The 17,379-nt window shown below is 43.5% G+C and overlaps 1 protein-coding gene across 1 annotated transcript in view; it reads left to right on the plus strand.

Annotated features, from left to right (window-relative positions):
- The window catches only part of LOC311099249 (PDZ domain-containing protein GIPC1-like), a 37,530-nt gene extending 24,853 nt beyond the window's left edge, over window positions 1–12,677 (plus strand). The window contains exons 2-6 of the mRNA XM_084139941.1: window positions 2,361–2,546; window positions 7,713–7,893; window positions 8,849–8,961; window positions 11,202–11,283; window positions 12,028–12,677. Coding sequence (XP_083996067.1) covers window positions 2,361–2,546; window positions 7,713–7,893; window positions 8,849–8,961; window positions 11,202–11,283; window positions 12,028–12,179 — 714 coding nt within the window. The 3' untranslated portion in view covers window positions 12,180–12,677. The remainder of the gene's footprint in view (window positions 1–2,360; window positions 2,547–7,712; window positions 7,894–8,848; window positions 8,962–11,201; window positions 11,284–12,027) is intronic.
- Window positions 12,678–17,379: the final 4,702 nt, after the last annotated feature.

The raw sequence follows: 17,379 nt of genomic DNA on the forward strand, positions 1-17,379 counted from the left end.
ATCCACATGTATCCATCACGTTTTTACTAATACTGTAGAACTTTGTTCTAAAGCTGTATCCGTACCCATTGGATGCAGTGATCACAATATAGTGGCTATATCCAGGAAAGCCAAAGTTCCAAAAGCTGGGCCTAAAATAATGTATAAGAGATCATACAATTTTTTTTGCTGTTACTCATGTGGATGATGTAGAAGATATTTGTTGGTCTGATGCGTGGTGTCTACCAAATATATGTTACCTCTGAAATAGAGGAACCATAGCCTGGTGTCTACCAAATATATGTTACCTCTGAAATAGAGGAACCATAGCCTGGTGTCGACCATTCTCTATGGATTGTTGATAAGATAGTGGGAAAATCAAGCTGAGGTGCCATTAAACCCCTACAACTCATCCAGAACGCCGCAGCCCGTCTGGTGTTCAACCTTCCCAAGTTCTCTCACGTCACCCCGCTCCTCCGCACACTCCACTGGCTTCCAGTTGAAGCTTGCATCTGCTACAAGACCATGGTGCTTGCCTACGGAGCTGTGAGGGGAACGGCACCTCCATACCTTCAGGCTCTGATCAGTCCCTACACCCAAACGAGGGCATTGCGTTCATCCACCTCTGGCCTGCTGGCCCCCTTCCTCTGCGGAAGCACAGTTCCCGCTCAAACCCAGTCAAAACTCTTCGCTGCTCTGGCACCCCAATGGTGGAACAAGCTCCCTCACGATGCCAGGACAGCGGAGTCACTCACCACCTTGCGGAGACACTTGAAACCCTACCTCTTTAAGGAATACCTGGGATAGGATAAAGTAATCCTTCTACCCCCCCCTTACCCCACCCCCCCAAAAAAATAATATATATATTGTAAAGTGGTTGTCCCACTGGCTATCATAAGGTGAATGCACCAATTTGTAAGTCGCTCTGGATAAGAGCGTCTGCTAAATGACTTAAATGTAAATGTGCAGAGGTCAGCCCTTTGGACTGTCACAAGTGTGTTATTAGCCTTGTGTCACACACCCTCCCACTGTTGACATCACACTTGTCTTACCTCTGTTAGCATGTTGACATCACACTTGTCTTACCTCTGTTAGCATGTTGACATCACACTTGTCTCACCTCTGTTAGCATGTTGACATCACGCCAGCCCAGGACCTCCCCATCCGGCTTCTTCACCAGCGGGATCGTCTGAGACCAGCCATCCGGACAGCTGATCAAACTGTGGGTTTACACAACCGAAGAATTTCTGCACAAACTGTCAGAAACTGTCTCAGGGAAGCTCGTCGTCCTCACCAGGGTCTTGACCTGACTGTAGTTTGGCCTCAGTGGACTAATGCTCACCTTCGATGGCCACTGGCACGCTGGAGAAGTGTGCTCTTCACGGATCAATCCAGGTTTCAACTGTACCGGGCAGATGGCAGACAGCATGTATGGGGGAGCGGTTTGCTGATGTCAACGTTGTGAACAGAGTGCCCCATGGTGGCGGTGGGGTTATGGTATGGGCAGGCATAAGCTGTGAACAACGAACACTATTCAATTTTATCAATGGCAATTTGAATGCACAGAGATACAGTTATGAGATCCTGAGGCCCATTGTCATGCCATTCATCCGCTGCTATCCCCTCATGTTTCAGCATGATAATGCACAGCCCCATGTCACAAGGATCTGTACACAATTCCTGGAGGCTGGAAATGTCCCAGTTCTTCCATGAAACGTCACCCATTGAGCATGTTTGAGATGCTCTGGGTCGATGTGTACGACAGCGTGTTCCAGTTCCCGCCAATATCCATCAACTTCGCGCAGCCATTGAAGAGGAGTGGGACAACGTTCCACAGGCCATAATCAACAGCCTGATCAACTCTATGCGAAGGAGATGTGTCGCGCTGCATGAGGCAAATGGTGATCACACCAGATACTGACTGGTTTCCTGATCCACGCCCCAACCGTTTTTTAAAGGTATCTGTGACCAACAGATGCATATCTGTATTCCCAGTCATGTGAAATCCATAGATTAGGGCCTAATTTATTTATTTCAATTGACAGATTTCCTTATATGAACTGTAACTCAGTAAAATCTTTGAAATTGTTGCATTTATATCTTTGTTCATTGTATGTTGTGTTCTCAGAACTGAGATGTTTCATCAATATTTAATATGAAGTTTATCTCATCAATACATCTCAACATTAATATGTCTGTCTCTCCCTCCCTCCCCAGATCCTGTTCATCAATATGTCCGTCTCTCACTCCCTCCCCAGATCCTGTTCATTAATATGTCTGTCTCTCACTCCCTCCCCAGATCCTGTTCATTAATATGTCTGTCTCTCACTCCCTCCCCAGATCCTGTTCATTAATATGTCTGTCTCTCCCTCCCTCCCCAGATCCTGTTCTGTACGTTGAACACCCATAAGATCGACATGGAGAAGCTGCTTGGTGGTCAGATCGGCCTGGAGGACTTTATATTCGCCCACATTAAAGCGATTAAGAAGGAGGTGGAGGTGTTTAAATCAGAGGACGCCCTGGGCCTCACCATCACAGACAACGGGGCTGGATACGCCTTCATCAAGGTATGTAGGAGTTAATCTATCTGTTTATATGATCGACCGTCCGTCCGTCTGTCTGTCTGTCTATCTATTGTCTACCAATAATCAATCAATCACTCAATCAATCGAATAGATCGAATGAATCAATGAAATCAATCAATTGATTGAATTTTAACTCATATATACAATGGTTGAATCATTAAAGGCCCAGTGCAGACAAAAGCATGATTTTCCTGTGTTTTATGTACTGTATATTTCCAAATTTGTGCTCAACATTTTAGAGAAATAAGCTGTTTGTGCATTTGGAAAATTTCTGGGATCTTTTATTTCAGCTCATGAAACATGTTGCTTTAATATTTTTCTTCAGTATAATACTGTGAAATGGTGAAAATTATTATCATGCATTTTTAATGTAAGAGCTGTTTGAAAAGACCGCCTGAAATTTCTGCCTGTTTTGGTGGGATGGAGTTTTGTTAATGGACCAAAATCGTTATTGGACCAATAAGAAAGACAGTTCCAAACCTCTCTGCCAATAACAGGTCGTTTTCAGCTTTCCCCTCCCAACTCAGACCACTCCCAGACAGTCCTAGCAATATTCTTGCTTGAGAAATTGCTCTTTGCTAAGAAGCTATTTTTGTTTATTTTTGACCATTTTAATGTAAAACAATCACAGTAAGGTTCTATATTGTTACCCAGAAATGATTTGATATTGAGATAAAAACGGCTGCATTGAACGTTTAGAAACACAGGTCACTTTTATGATCAGGGGTCAGTAGTCAATCATGTATTACAACTATTATGTTGGGCTGTGATCGACAACATAGGAATGCAAGCGTTTGTGTTTCCACAACTATTGAAGAGATGCTGGTTTAGTACTGCTTAAGGCTGGTGCTTTGGTCCGTTTTCCACCAACGTCTTGTATAGAGAGAGTCAAACCGATCCTTAAGGCTGGTGCTTTGGTCCGTTTTCCACCAACGTCTTGTATAGAGAGAGTCAAACCGATCCTTAAGGCTGGTGCTTTGGTCAGTTTTCCACCAACGTCTTGTATAGAGAGAAGGCTGGTGCTTTGGTCAGTTTTCCACCAACGTCTTGTATAGAGAGAGTCAAACCGATCCTTAAGGCTGGTGCTTTGGTCAGAGTTTTCCACCAACGTCTTGTATAGAGAGAGTCAAACCGATTGCTCCAAGACACCACCTTGTGTTCGTCAAGCGTCATGTCATCATGGCATCTTCAGCGCATTACACCAGTGATTTACTTAGTGCTTGATAAGGGTTTTGATTAATCAGCGTTTACAAATGGACAGATCAGACAGACACCCCACATCAGACAGACACCCCACATCAGACAGACACCCCACATCAGACAGACACCCCACATCAGACAGACACCCCACATCAGACAGACACCCCACATCAGACAGACACCCCACATCAGACAGACACCCCACATCAGACAGACACCCCAGGGGACACAAATCTGCTTGGGGGTATTTGAAAAGACAACGGCTGAGTCCCAAATGGCACCCTATTTCCAAATGGCACCCTATTTCCAAATGGCACCCTATTTCCAAATGGCACCCTATTCCCAAATGGCACCCTATTTCCAAATGGCACCCTATTCCCAAATGGCACCCTATTCCCAATGTAGGGCACTACATTTGACCAGGGCCCATGGTAATAGTGGATATTGTGAAGTGGTACGCCGGGAGCCGGTCGTTCATAAGGGTTTAGGGTTTAGTGAGTGAGAACCTCCCTCTCACAATTCAACGGCTCAGACACCAGACGTATGTGGCAGGGACTCCAGACAATCACGGACTACAAAAGGGAAAACCAGCCACGTCTCAGACACCGGCATCTTGCTACCAGACAAGCTAAACACCTTCTTCACCCCGCTTTGAGGATAACACAGTGCCACCGACGCGGCCCGCTACCAAGGACTGTGGGCTCTCCTTCTCCGTGGCCGACTTGAGTAAGACATTTAAGCGTGTTAATCCTCTCCCTGTCCCAGTCTGCTGTCCCCACTTGCTTGAAGATGTCCACCATTGTTACCGTACCCAAGAAAGCAAAGGTAACTGAACTAAATGACTATTGCCCCGTAGCACTCACCTCTGTCATCATGAAGTGCTTTGAGAGACTAGTTCAGGATCATATCACCTCTACCTTACCTGTCACCCTAGACCCACTTCAATTTGCATACCGCCCCAATAAATCCACATATGATGCAATCGCCATCACACTGCACACTGCCCTATCCCATCTGGACAAGAGGAATACCTACAGTGGGGAAAAAAAGTATTTAGTCAGCCACCAATTGTGCAAGTTCTCCCACTTAAAAAGATGAGAGAGGCCTGTAATTTTCATCATAGGTACACGTCAACTATGACAGACAAAAATAGAAAAAAAATTCCAGAAAATCACATTGTAGGATTTTTAATGAATTTATTTGCAAATGATGGTGGAAAATAAGTATTTGGTCAATAACAAAAGTTTCTCAATACTTTGTTATATACCCTTTGTTGGCAATGACACAGGTCAAACGTTTTCTGTAAGTCTTCACAAGGTTTTCACACACTGTTGCTGGTATTTTGGCCCATTCCTCCATGCAGATCTCCTCTAGAGCAGTGATGTTTTGGGGCTGTCGCTGGGCAACACAGACTTTCAACTCCCTCCAAATATTTTCTATGGGGTTGAGATCTGGAGACTGGCTAGGCCACTCCAGGACCTTGAAATGCTTCTTACGAAGCCACTCCTTCGTTGCCCGGGCGGTGTGTTTGGGATCATTGTCATGCTGAAAGACCCAGCCACGTTTCATCTTCAATGCCCTTGCTGATGGAAGGAGGGTTTCACTCAAAATCTCACGATACATGGCCCCATTCATTCTTTCCTTTACACGGATCAGTCGTCCTGGTCCCTTTGCAGAAAAACAGCCCCAAAGCATGATGTTTCCAACCCCATGCTTCACAGTAGGTATGGTGTTCTTTGGATGCAACTCAGCATTCTTTGTCCTCCAAACATGACGAGTTGAGTTTTTACCAAAAAAGTTATATTTTGGTTTCATCTGACCATATGACATTCTCCCAATCCTCTTCTGGATCATCCAAATGCACTTCAGACGGGCCTGGACATGTACTGGCTTAAGCAGGGGGACACGTCTCGCACTGCAGGATTTGAGTCCCTGGAGGCGTAGTGTGTTACTGATGGTAGGCTTTGTTACTTTGGTCCCAGCTCTCAGCAGGTCATTCACTAGGTCCCCCCGTGTGGTTCTGGGATTTTTGCTCACCGTTCTTGTGATCATTTTGACCCGACGGGGTGAGATCTTGCATGGAGCCCCAGATCGAGGGAGATTATCAGTGGTCTTGTATGTCTTCCATTTCCTAATAATTGCTCCCACAGTTGATTTCTTCAAACCAAGCTGCTTACCTGTTGCAGATTCAGTCTTCCCAGCCTGGTGCAGGTCTACAATTTTGTTTTTGGTGTCCTTTGACAGCTCTTTGGTCTTGGCCATTGTGAAGTTTGGAGTGTGACTGTTTGAGGTTGTGGACAGGTGTCTTTTATACTGATAACAAGTTCAAACAGGTGCCATTAATACAGGTAACGAGTGGAGGACAGAGGAGCCTCTTAAAGAAGAAGTTACAGGTCTGTGAGAGCCAGAAATCTTGCTTGTTTGTAGGTGACCAAATACTTATTTTCCACCATAATTTGCAAATAAATTCATTAAAAATCCTACAATGGGATTTTCTGGATTTTTTTTTCTCAATTTGTCTGTCATAGTTGACGTGTACCTATGATGAAAATTACAGGCCTCTCTCATCTTTTTAAGTGGGAGAACTTGCACAATTGGTGGCTGACTAAATACTTTTTTGCCCCACTGTATGTAAGAATGCTGTTCATTGACTATAGCTCAGCATTCAACACCATAGTACCCTCCAAGCTCATCATTACCTACAGCACCCGATGTCACAGGAAGGCCAAAAAGATAATCAAGGATATCAACCACCTGAGCCACTGCCTGTTTACCCCGATATCATCCAGAAGGCGAGGTCAGTACAGGTGCATCAAAGCTGGGACCGAGAGACTGAAAAACAGCTTCTATCTCAAGGCCATCGGACTGTTAAATAGCCATCACTAGCCGGCTACCACCCGGTTACTCAACCCTGCACCTTAGAGGCTGCTGCCCTATATACATAGACTTGGAATCACTGGCCACTTTAATAATGGAACACTGGCCACTTTAATAATGTTAACACACTGCTTTTCTCATTTCATATGTATACACCGTATTCTACTGTATTTTAGTCAATGCCACTCCGACATTGCTCGTCCTAATATTTATATATTTCTTATTTCCATTCTTTTACTTTTAGATGTGTGTGTATTGTTGTGTATTGTTAGATACTACTGCACTGTTGGAGCTAGGAACACAAGCATTTTGCTACATCCACAATAACATCTGCTAAATATGTGTATGTGACCAATAAAATTAGATTTGATTTTAGTCAGCCTCAGCAGAATCAGCCTGTATTAAATGGATCATTAATATTCACACAGCAACCAAAACCCACCCAGCACAGAACAGATGCTCCTAAATTAGGAGAGAAATCTGCATTGCAAATATCTGTTCTTTTTGTTCTATTTAAACTCTTTGAAGCCTCTCATTATGAAAGAGAAGCCTTTCAACTTCTCCTTTAAAGGACGTTTCTTGAAGCCTGTTTTTTTACAAATCTGTTTTAGGATAGGTGTTTCTTTACCTCTGTAATGGGAATCATACAATATTCTGTAACATCATTCATTTGGTGTAACCGATTGTAGTTAGAACTTAAAACTTATTTCAGAAGTTAGTTTTTGTCCGAAATCAAAGAAGGCAACAAGTTGTGATAATGTCAACATTTGGTTTATGAGCTCTCTCTCTCTCCCCGTCTCTCTGTCTCTCTCTCTCTCTCTCTCTCTCTCTCTCTCTCTCTCTCTCTCTCTCTCTCTCTCTCTCTCTCCATCTCTCTCTCTCTCCCCATCTCTCTCTCTCTCTCTGTTTCTCTCTCTCTCTCTCTCTCTCTCTCTCTCTCTCTCTCTCTCTCTCTCTCTCTCTCTCTCTCTCTCTCTCTCTCTCTCCCCATCTCTCTCTCTCCTCCCCCCGTCCCCCGTCCCTGTCCCCCGTCCCCCGTCCGTCTCCCCCCCCGTCCCCATCCCCCAACAGCGTATCAAGGAGGGCAGTGTGGTGGACAATGTGAAGGTGATCTCTGTAGGAGACCACATAGAGTGCATCAACGGGAAGAGCATTGTGGGAACACGTCACTACGAGGTGGCTCGCCTGCTGAAGGAGCTTCCTGAAGACCAGACGTTCACCCTCAAACTGGTGGAGCCCAGGAAGGCCTTCGGTGAGTGGACAGCTGGGGACTGGAGCAGGCTTTAACATCTGTAGAGATTAAGGCCTTCTGCGAGGGCATGGGACGAGGGCAGAGGTCTCCAACTGTGAGGGCATGGGACGAGGGCAGAGGTCTCCAACTGCGAGGGCATGGGACGAGGGCAGAGGTCTCCAACTGTGAGGGCATGGGACGAGGGCGGAGGTCTCCAACTGCGAGGGCATGGGACGAGGGCAGAGGTCTCCAACTGTGAGGGCATGGGACGAGGGCAGAGGTCTCCAACTCTGTAGGGAGCTGTAGGGTGTGCAGGCTTTTGTTCTACCCCAGAAACATTTGTAGGTATATAAGGTACATTCTGAAGGCCATGATGTCTCGTTTTTACATTGGTTTAGCATGGGACGAGTGTAGGTTCTGGGCAACTCTATAAGGAGATGTAGGGTGTGCAGGCTTTTGTTCTAGCCCAGCACTAACACAACTAATTGTAGTCCAAACTAGCTACAGCGCTTGATGTGATCTTGTCACGATCGTTGAGAGACGGGTCAGACCAAGGTGCAGCGTGGTATGCAAACATGTTTATTAAACCGGAATAAACACTGACAGAACAACAAAAGGCAACGAAACGTGACGTCGGAAGGCTATACACTAACAAGCCAAACAAGATCCCACAACCCAGGCAGGAAAACTGGCTGCCTAAGTATGATCCCCAATCAGAGACAACGAGCGACAGCCGCCTCTGATTGGGAACCACACCCGGGCCAAACAAAGAACTACAAAAACATAGCTTTTCACACCCTGACCAAACTAGCTAGAGAATAACAGTCTCTACAGGTCAGGGCGTGACAGATCTTGATGTTTTGTCACATATATTACAGCCCACTGGTATAACCCATGTGTACGTCAGAGATGCATCAGCTACATTTATAGCATTACTTCTGAACCGTTTACTTGTGGTGTATTTTGTGCTGAACAGAGACGCTGGAGCCGAGGTCAAAGGCAGCCAAACCGGCCAGTGACAATAAGATGGGGACAGAGAGAGGGACTCTGAGACTGCGCTCCAGGGGCCCTGCTACCGTAGAGGAAGGGGTGAGCGCCTTCATGCCTCCTTACACCCCTCCCAATACCACCCATGGAATAGGGAGTTCATGTGGAGCATTAATATTCATTCATGGTAATAGGAGGTTCCCAGTGATGTTGGTCTGGACAGTTGGTTTGGATAAAATGATGTCATCATCATTGTGGTCCTCTGTAGCTCAGCTGGTAGAGCACGGCGCTTGTAACGCCAGGGTAGTGGGTTCGATCCCCGGGACCACCCATACACAAAAATGTATGCACACATGACTGTAAGTCGCTTTGGATAAAAGCGTCTGCTAAATGGCATATTATATTATTTATTATTATTATCATATTCATCATTATCATCATGGCTCCACTATTACTCAGATAGGAGTGTGTACTGTACAGTGTATTATCTGTTTTTTGTGTGTTTTTTTCTAGTAATTTAGCAGACGCTCTTATCCAGAGCGACTTACAGGAGCAATTAGGGCTAAGTGCCTTGCTCAAGGGCACATCGACAGATTTTTCACCTAGTCAGCTCGGGGATTAGAACCAGCGACCTTTCGGTTACTGGCACAACGCTCTTAACCACTAAGCTACCTGTTACTGTACAGTGTATTATCTGTTACTAGACAGTGTATTATCTGTTACTAGACAGTGTATTATCTGTTACTAGACAGTGTATTATCTGTTACTAGACAGTGTATTATCTGTTACTAGACAGTGTATTATCTGTTACTAGACAGTGTATTATCTGTTACTAGACAGTGTATTATCTGTTACTAGACAGTGTATTATCTGTTACTAGACAGTGTATTATCTGTTATTAGACAGTGTATTATCTGTTACTAGACAGTGTATTATCTGTTACTAGACAGTGTATTATCTGTTACTAGACAGTGTATTATCTGTTACTAGACAGTGTATTATCTGTTACTAGACAGTGTATTATCTGTTACTAGACAGTGTATTATCTGTTACTAGACAGTGTATTATCTGTTAGTAGACAGTGTATTATCTGTTATTAGACAGTGTATTATCTGTTATTAGACAGTGTATTATCTGTTACTAGACAGTGTATTATCTGTTACTAGACAGTGTATTATCTGTTACTAGACAGTGTATTATCTGTTATTAGACAGTGTATTATCTGTTATTAGACAGTGTATTATCTGTTACTAGACAGTGTATTATCTGTTACTAGACAGTGTATTATCTGTTACTAGACAGTGTATTATCTGTTACTAGACAGTGTATTATCTGTTACTAGACAGTGTATTATCTGTTACTAGACAGTGTATTATCTGTTACTAGACAGTGTATTATCTGTTACTAGACAGTGTATTATCTGTTATTAGACAGTGTATTATCTGTTACTGTACAGTGTATTATCTGTTACTAGACAGTGTATTATCTGTTACTAGACAGTGTATTATCTGTTACTAGACAGTGTATTATCTGTTATTAGACAGTGTATTATCTGTTACTAGACAGTGTATTATCTGTTACTAGACAGTGTATTATCTGTTACTAGACAGTGTATTATCTGTTACTAGACAGTGTATTATCTGTTACTAGACAGTGTATTATCTGTTACTAGACAGTGTATTATCTGTTACTAGACAGTGTATTATCTGTTAGTAGACAGTGTATTATCTGTTATTAGACAGTGTATTATCTGTTATTAGACAGTGTATTATCTGTTACTAGACAGTGTATTATCTGTTACTAGACAGTGTATTATCTGTTATTAGACAGTGTATTATCTGTTATTAGACAGTGTATTATCTGTTACTAGACAGTGTATTATCTGTTACTAGACAGTGTATTATCTGTTACTAGACAGTGTATTATCTGTTACTAGACAGTGTATTATCTGTTACTAGACAGTGTATTATCTGTTACTAGACAGTGTATTATCTGTTAGTAGACAGTGTATTATCTGTTAGTAGACAGTGTATTATCTGTTATTAGACAGTGTATTATCTGTTACTAGACAGTGTATTATCTGTTACTAGACAGTGTATTATCTGTTACTAGACAGTGTATTATCTGTTAGTAGACAGTGTATTATCTGTTAGTAGACAGTGTATTATCTGTTAGTAGACAGTGTATTATCTGTTACTAGACAGTGTATTATCTGTTACTAGACAGTGTATTATCTGTTACTAGACAGTGTATTATCTGTTACTAGACAGTGTATTATCTGTTACTAGACAGTGTATTATCTGTTACTCAGAGAGGAGTGTGGACTGTCTTGTATGTTCCAGCCAACAGCGTTTGAGGAGAGAGCAGTGAAGAAGGTGGATGACCTGCTGGAGACTTACATGGGTATCAGAGATACAGAACTGGGTGAGTACACACGCGCACGCAATCACACACACACACACACACACACGCAATCACACACACACACACACACACACACACACAGTCTTGTACAGCTAACCTTGTGGGGACACAGTTCAGTCCCATTCAAAATCCTATTTTCCCTAACCCCTAAACCTAACCCTTACCTTAACCCTTACCTTAACCCTAACCCTAACCCTTAACGTAATTCTAACCTTAACCCTAAACCCCCTAGAAATAGCATTTGACCTCGTGGGGACTAACAAAATGTCCCCAGTAACTGTCTAGGAACATTCAACAGCAACATTTCAACCACTGAGAGAGTTGTACTAATCTGTGAAAGCTCCTCCAGCTAGCTAACCCTCTCCTCTCTCTAGCGGCGACCATGGTGGAGGTGGGTCGGAACAAGAAGAACCCTGATTAGTTTAACTAACCCTCACTCTCCTCTCCTCTCCTCTCCTCTCCTCTCCTCTCCTCTCCTCTCCTCTCCTCTCCTCTCCTCTCCTCTCCTCTCCTCTCCTCTCCTCTCCTCTCTCTCCCCCACTCTCTCCTGTCTCCCCCCTCTCCTTTCTCACCCCTCTCCTCCCCTCTCTCCCCCCCTCTCTCCTCCCTCTCTCCTCCCCTCTCTCCCCCCTCTCATCTCTCCTCTATCCTCTCTCTCCCCTCTCTTCTCTCTCCTCCCTCTCCCCCCTCCTCTCTCCTCTCTCCCCCCTCTCTTCTCACTCCTCTCTCCTCCCCTCTCTCTAGCGGCGACCATGGTGGAGGTGGGTCGGGACAAGAAGAACCCTGATGAGTTCGCCATGGCTCTGGACGAGGCTCTCGGAGACTTCGCCTTTCCTGACGAGTTTGTGTTCGACGTCTGGGGCGCTATCGGAGACGCCAAACAGGGAAGCTTTTAACGTTTTAACTTTCCCCAGATTCCCTAGCCTGGTCCCAGATCTGTTTACAGTTGGCAAGACAGCACAAACAGACTGGGACCAGGCTACCAATCCCCCTGAGTTCCACAGCTCCATCCAGCCAGTAGAGAAAGAGTTCCACAGCTCCATCCAGCCAGTAGAGAAAGAGTTCCACAGCTCCATCCAGCCAATAGAGAAAGAGTTCCACAGCTCCATCCAGCCAGTAGAGAAAGAGTTCCACAGCTCCATCCAGCCAATAGAGAAAGAGTTCCACAGCTCCATCCAGCCAGTAGAGAAAGAGTTCCACAGCTCCATCCAGCCAGTAGAGAAAGAGTTCCACAGCTCCATCCAGCCAGTAGAGAAAGAGTTCCACAGCTCCATCCAGCCAATAGAGAAAGAGTTCCACAGCTCCATCCAGCCAATAGAGAAAGAGTTCCACAGCTCCATCCAGCCAATAGAGAAAGAGTTCCACAGCTCCATCCAGCCAATAGAGAAAGAGTTCCACAGCTCCATCCAGCCAATAGAGAAAGAGTTCCACAGCTCCATACAGCCAATAGAGAAAGAGTTCCACAGCTCCATCCAGCCAATAGAGAAAGAGTTCCACAGCTCCATCCAGCCAGTAGAGAAAGAGGGGAGGGTGGGTTTTGTTTTTTTAAATGGCTCTGATTTGTAGGGGTAACAGTGTTGCACCCTTTATATACACACCCTCAAAGACAGCATCACTGAAGTCATGTCCCACTCAACCTAGTTCTCTGAATGCATCCCAAATGGCACCCTATTCCCTATATAGTGCACTACAATAGGGGCTCTGATCAAAAGTAGTGCACTATATAGGGAATAGGGTGCCATTTGGGATGCAAACTCTATGTCCTTTTTCCACAGGTTACAAAAGGGTTCTGATGTCTGAATCACCGCTATAGCACTTCTCTTTAATGACTGTGGTGAACTGACATGACGATCACATTGGGTACTGAATATCAGGGCTCTTTATCATTGTTCTTGAAATGTTGCTGTGGAGTTTGAACAGCAGCAATGTAATTACAGTGATCTATTATATAGCAATACTTCTGTTAAAGACACCTCCCACCACGCTCTACTCCATCGCTAATGCTGTTATTCTACAGTATTGAGGATGTTATTTCTTCAAAACAAGCCTTGGCTTTGGACCATAAGACTGATATGGCACCCTATTCCCTATATAGTGCACTAGCATAGGGGGTCTGGTCAAAAGCAGTGCACTATATAGGGAATAGGGTGCCATTCTCTGGTCTAAAGCAGTGCACTATATAGGGAAAAGGGTGCCATTCTCTGGTCTAAAGCAGTGCACTATATAGGGAATAGGGTGCCATTCTCTGGTCTAAAGCAGTGCACTACATAGGGAATAGGGTGCCATTCTCTGGTCTAAAGTAGTGCACTATATAGGGAATAGGGTGCCATTCTCTGGTCTAAAGCAGTGCACTATATAGGGAATAGGGTGCCATTCTCTGGTCTAAAGCAGTGCACTATATAGGGAATAGGGTGCCATTCTCTGGTCTAAAGCAGTGCACTATATAGGGAATAGGGTGCCATTCTCTGGTCTAAAGCAGTGCACTACATAGGGAATAGGGTGCCATTCTCTGGTCTAAAGTAGTGCACTATATAGGGAATAGGGTGCCATTCTCTGGTCTAAAGCAGTGCACTATATAGGGAATAGGGTGCCATTCTCTGGTCTAAAGCAGTGCACTATATAGGGAATAGGGTGCCATTCTCTGGTCTAAAGCAGTGCACTACATAGGGAATAGGGTGCCATTCTCTGGTCTAAAGTAGTGCACTACATAGGGAAAAGGGTGCCATTTGGGACACATGTGAGGGACATTAGAAACTGATTGATTTAACACCAGCAGTTCCTTATCAGAACAAATCTATTTTATTCTAGCTATGGAGAGGTGAAAGCACACTTTCAACTAACATTCACTTTTAGTGGATTTTTTTGTATAGGCTGCTTAGGATGTAATTTAACTATAATAGATAAACACTATTTATTTAGTTTTTTTAGTGTTTTTTTTTATAAAAAATTTTATTTTGATATTTTAAACTGGAAATTGTTTTATACAATCTCAAGACCTGGCTCCACCAGCAAGCGGAATTCTCTTTTGGAATTTGGCAGCCATCTTGAAAGGCTATCAGGGTGTCACTGTTGTGGTCAATCGCAATTAAAAATGTCTTACACTGTTGAAAGAAACTACTGTAGATTGAATTGAAATCAACACACTGAATTTGAATAGTAATTCTTACTGTAGTATTTGTATTGTGTTGTTTCAGAGAAGAGAAGGGTTTTCTACTGAACACAACAGCTTCATTGTGTTTTCTGACAATACATAAGGGATCAATCACTACTATGTTTGTTAGATTCAAATAAAAATACTAGTTCATAGCTGAGTGTTGCATTATTATTCATTCACTTTAACTACAAAGGAATCCATGTGTACATGCCGTTTAGCAGACACTTTTATCCAGGGGCTTATAGTTATGCATGCATACATTTTATATGTATGAGTGGGCCCGGGAATCAAACCCACTACCCTGACATTACAAGCACCATGCTCTACCAACTGAGCTACAGAAGACTGCAGGAGATTGAACAGGAACAGGACATGCTATAGAATTGTAATAAAATTACAAATCGCTGAATAGCCAGTCATTGCTCCTGCACTTGCGCATGACTAATTCTGCGTTTACGTGCTGTCGTTTATCCTCTCCAACAACATGTCATTTATCCTCTCCAACATGTCGTTTATCCTCTCCAACATGTCATTTATCCTCTCCAACAACATGTCATTTATCCTCTCCAACATGTCGTTTATCCTCTCCAACATGTCATTTATCCTCTCCAACATGTCATTTATCCTCTCCAACATGTCGTTTATCCTCTCCAGCATGTCGTTTATCCTCTCCAACATGTCGTTTATCCTCTCCAGCAACATGTCATTTATCCTCTCCAACAACATGTCATTTATCCTCTCCAACAACATGTCATTTATCCTCTCCAACAACATGTCATTTATCCTCTCCAACAACATGTCATTTATCCTCTCCAACAACATGTCGTTTATCCTCTCCAACATGTCGTTTATCCTCTCCAACATGTCGTTTATCCTCTCCAACATGTCGTTTATCCTCTCCAACATGTCGTTTATCCTCTCCAACATGTCGTTTATCCTCTCCAGCAACATGTCGTTTATCCTCTCCAACATGTCATTTATCCTCTCCAACATGTCGTTTATCCTCTCCAACATGTCGTTTATCCTCTCCAACATGTCATTTATCCTCTCCAACATGTCGTTTATCCTCTCCAACATGTCATTTATCCTCTCCAACATGTCGTTTATCCTCTCCAACATGTCGTTTATCCTCTCCAGCAACATGTCGTTTATCCTCTCCAACAACATGTCGTTTATCCTCTCCAACATGTCATTTATCCTCTCCAGCAACATGTCGTTTATCCTCTCCAACAACATGTCGTTTATCCTCTCCAACATGTCATTTATCCTCTCCAACATGTAATTTATCCTCTCCAACAACATGTTGTTTATCCTCTCCAACAACATGTCGTTTATCCTCTCCAACAACATGTTGTTTATCCTCTCCAACAACATGTCGTTTATCCTCTCCAACAACATGTTGTTTATCCTCTCCAGCAACATGTCGTTTATCCTCTCCAACAACATGTCGTTTATCCTCTCCAACAACATGTCGTTTATCCTCTCCAACATGTCATTTATCCTCTCCAACATGTCGTTTATCCTCTCCAACAACATGTTGTTTATCCTCTCCAACAACATGTCGTTTATCCTCTCCAACATGTCATTTATCCTCTCCAACAACATGTCATTTATCCTCTCCAACATGTCATTTATCCTCTCCAACATGTCGTTTATCCTCTCCAACATGTCATTTATCCTCTCCAACATGTCGTTTATCCTCTCCAATATGTCATTTATCCTCTCCAACATGTCATTTATCCTCTCCAACATGTCATTTATCCTCTCCAGCAACATGTCGTTTATCCTCTCCAACATGTCGTTTATCCTCTCCAACATGTCGTTTATCCTCTCCAGCAACATGTCATTTATCCTCTCCAACATGTCATTTATCCTCTCCAACATGTCGTTTATCCTCTCCAACATGTCATTTATCCTCTCCAGCAACATGTCGTTTATCCTCTCCAACATGTCGTTTATCCTCTCCAACAACATGTCGTTTATCCTCTCCAACAACATGTCGTTTATCCTCTCCAACAACATGTCGTTTATCCTCTCCAGCAACATGTCGTTTATCCTCTCCAACATGTCATTTATCCTCTCCAACATGTCGTTTATCCTCTCCAACATGTCGTTTATCCTCTCCAACATGTCATTTATCCTCTCCAACATGTCGTTTATCCTCTCCAACATGTCGTTTATCCTCTCCAACATGTCATTTATCCTCTCCAACATGTCATTTATCCTCTCCAACATGTCGTTTATCCTCTCCAGCAACATGTTGTTTATCCTCTCCAACATGTCATTTATCCTCTCCAACAACATGTCGTTTATCCTCTCCAACATGTCGTTTATCCTCTCCAACATGTCATTTATCCTCTCCAACATGTCGTTTATCCTCTCCAACATGTCATTTATCCTCTCCAACATGTCATTTATCCTCTCCAACATGTCGTTTATCCTCTCCAACGTGTCATTTATCCTCTCCAACATGTCGTTTATCCTCTCCAGCAACATGTCGTTTATCCTCTCCAGCAACATGTCGTTTATCCTCTCCAGCAACATGTTGTTTATCCTCTCCAACATGTCGTTTATCCTCTCCAACATGTCATTTATCCTCTCCAACATGTCGTTTATCCTCTCCAGCAACATGTCGTTTATCCTCTCCAGCAACATGTTGTTTATCCTCTCCAACATGTCGTTTATCCTCTCCAGCAACATGTCGTTTATCCTCTCCAACATGTCATTTATCCTCTCCAACATGTCGTTTATCCTCTCCAACATGTCGTTTATCCTCTCCAACATGTCGTTTATCCTCTCCAGCAACATGTCGTTTATCCTCTCCAGCAACATGTCGTTTATCCTCTCCAACATGTCGTTTATCCTCTCCAACATGTCGTTTATCCTCTCCAACATGTTGTTTATCCTCTCCAACATGTCGTTTATCCTCTCCAACATGTCGT

Source organism: Coregonus lavaretus (genome assembly GCF_964263955.1).
Source record: "Coregonus lavaretus genome assembly, chromosome: 23".
Lineage (NCBI taxonomy): Eukaryota > Metazoa > Chordata > Actinopteri > Salmoniformes > Salmonidae > Coregonus > Coregonus lavaretus.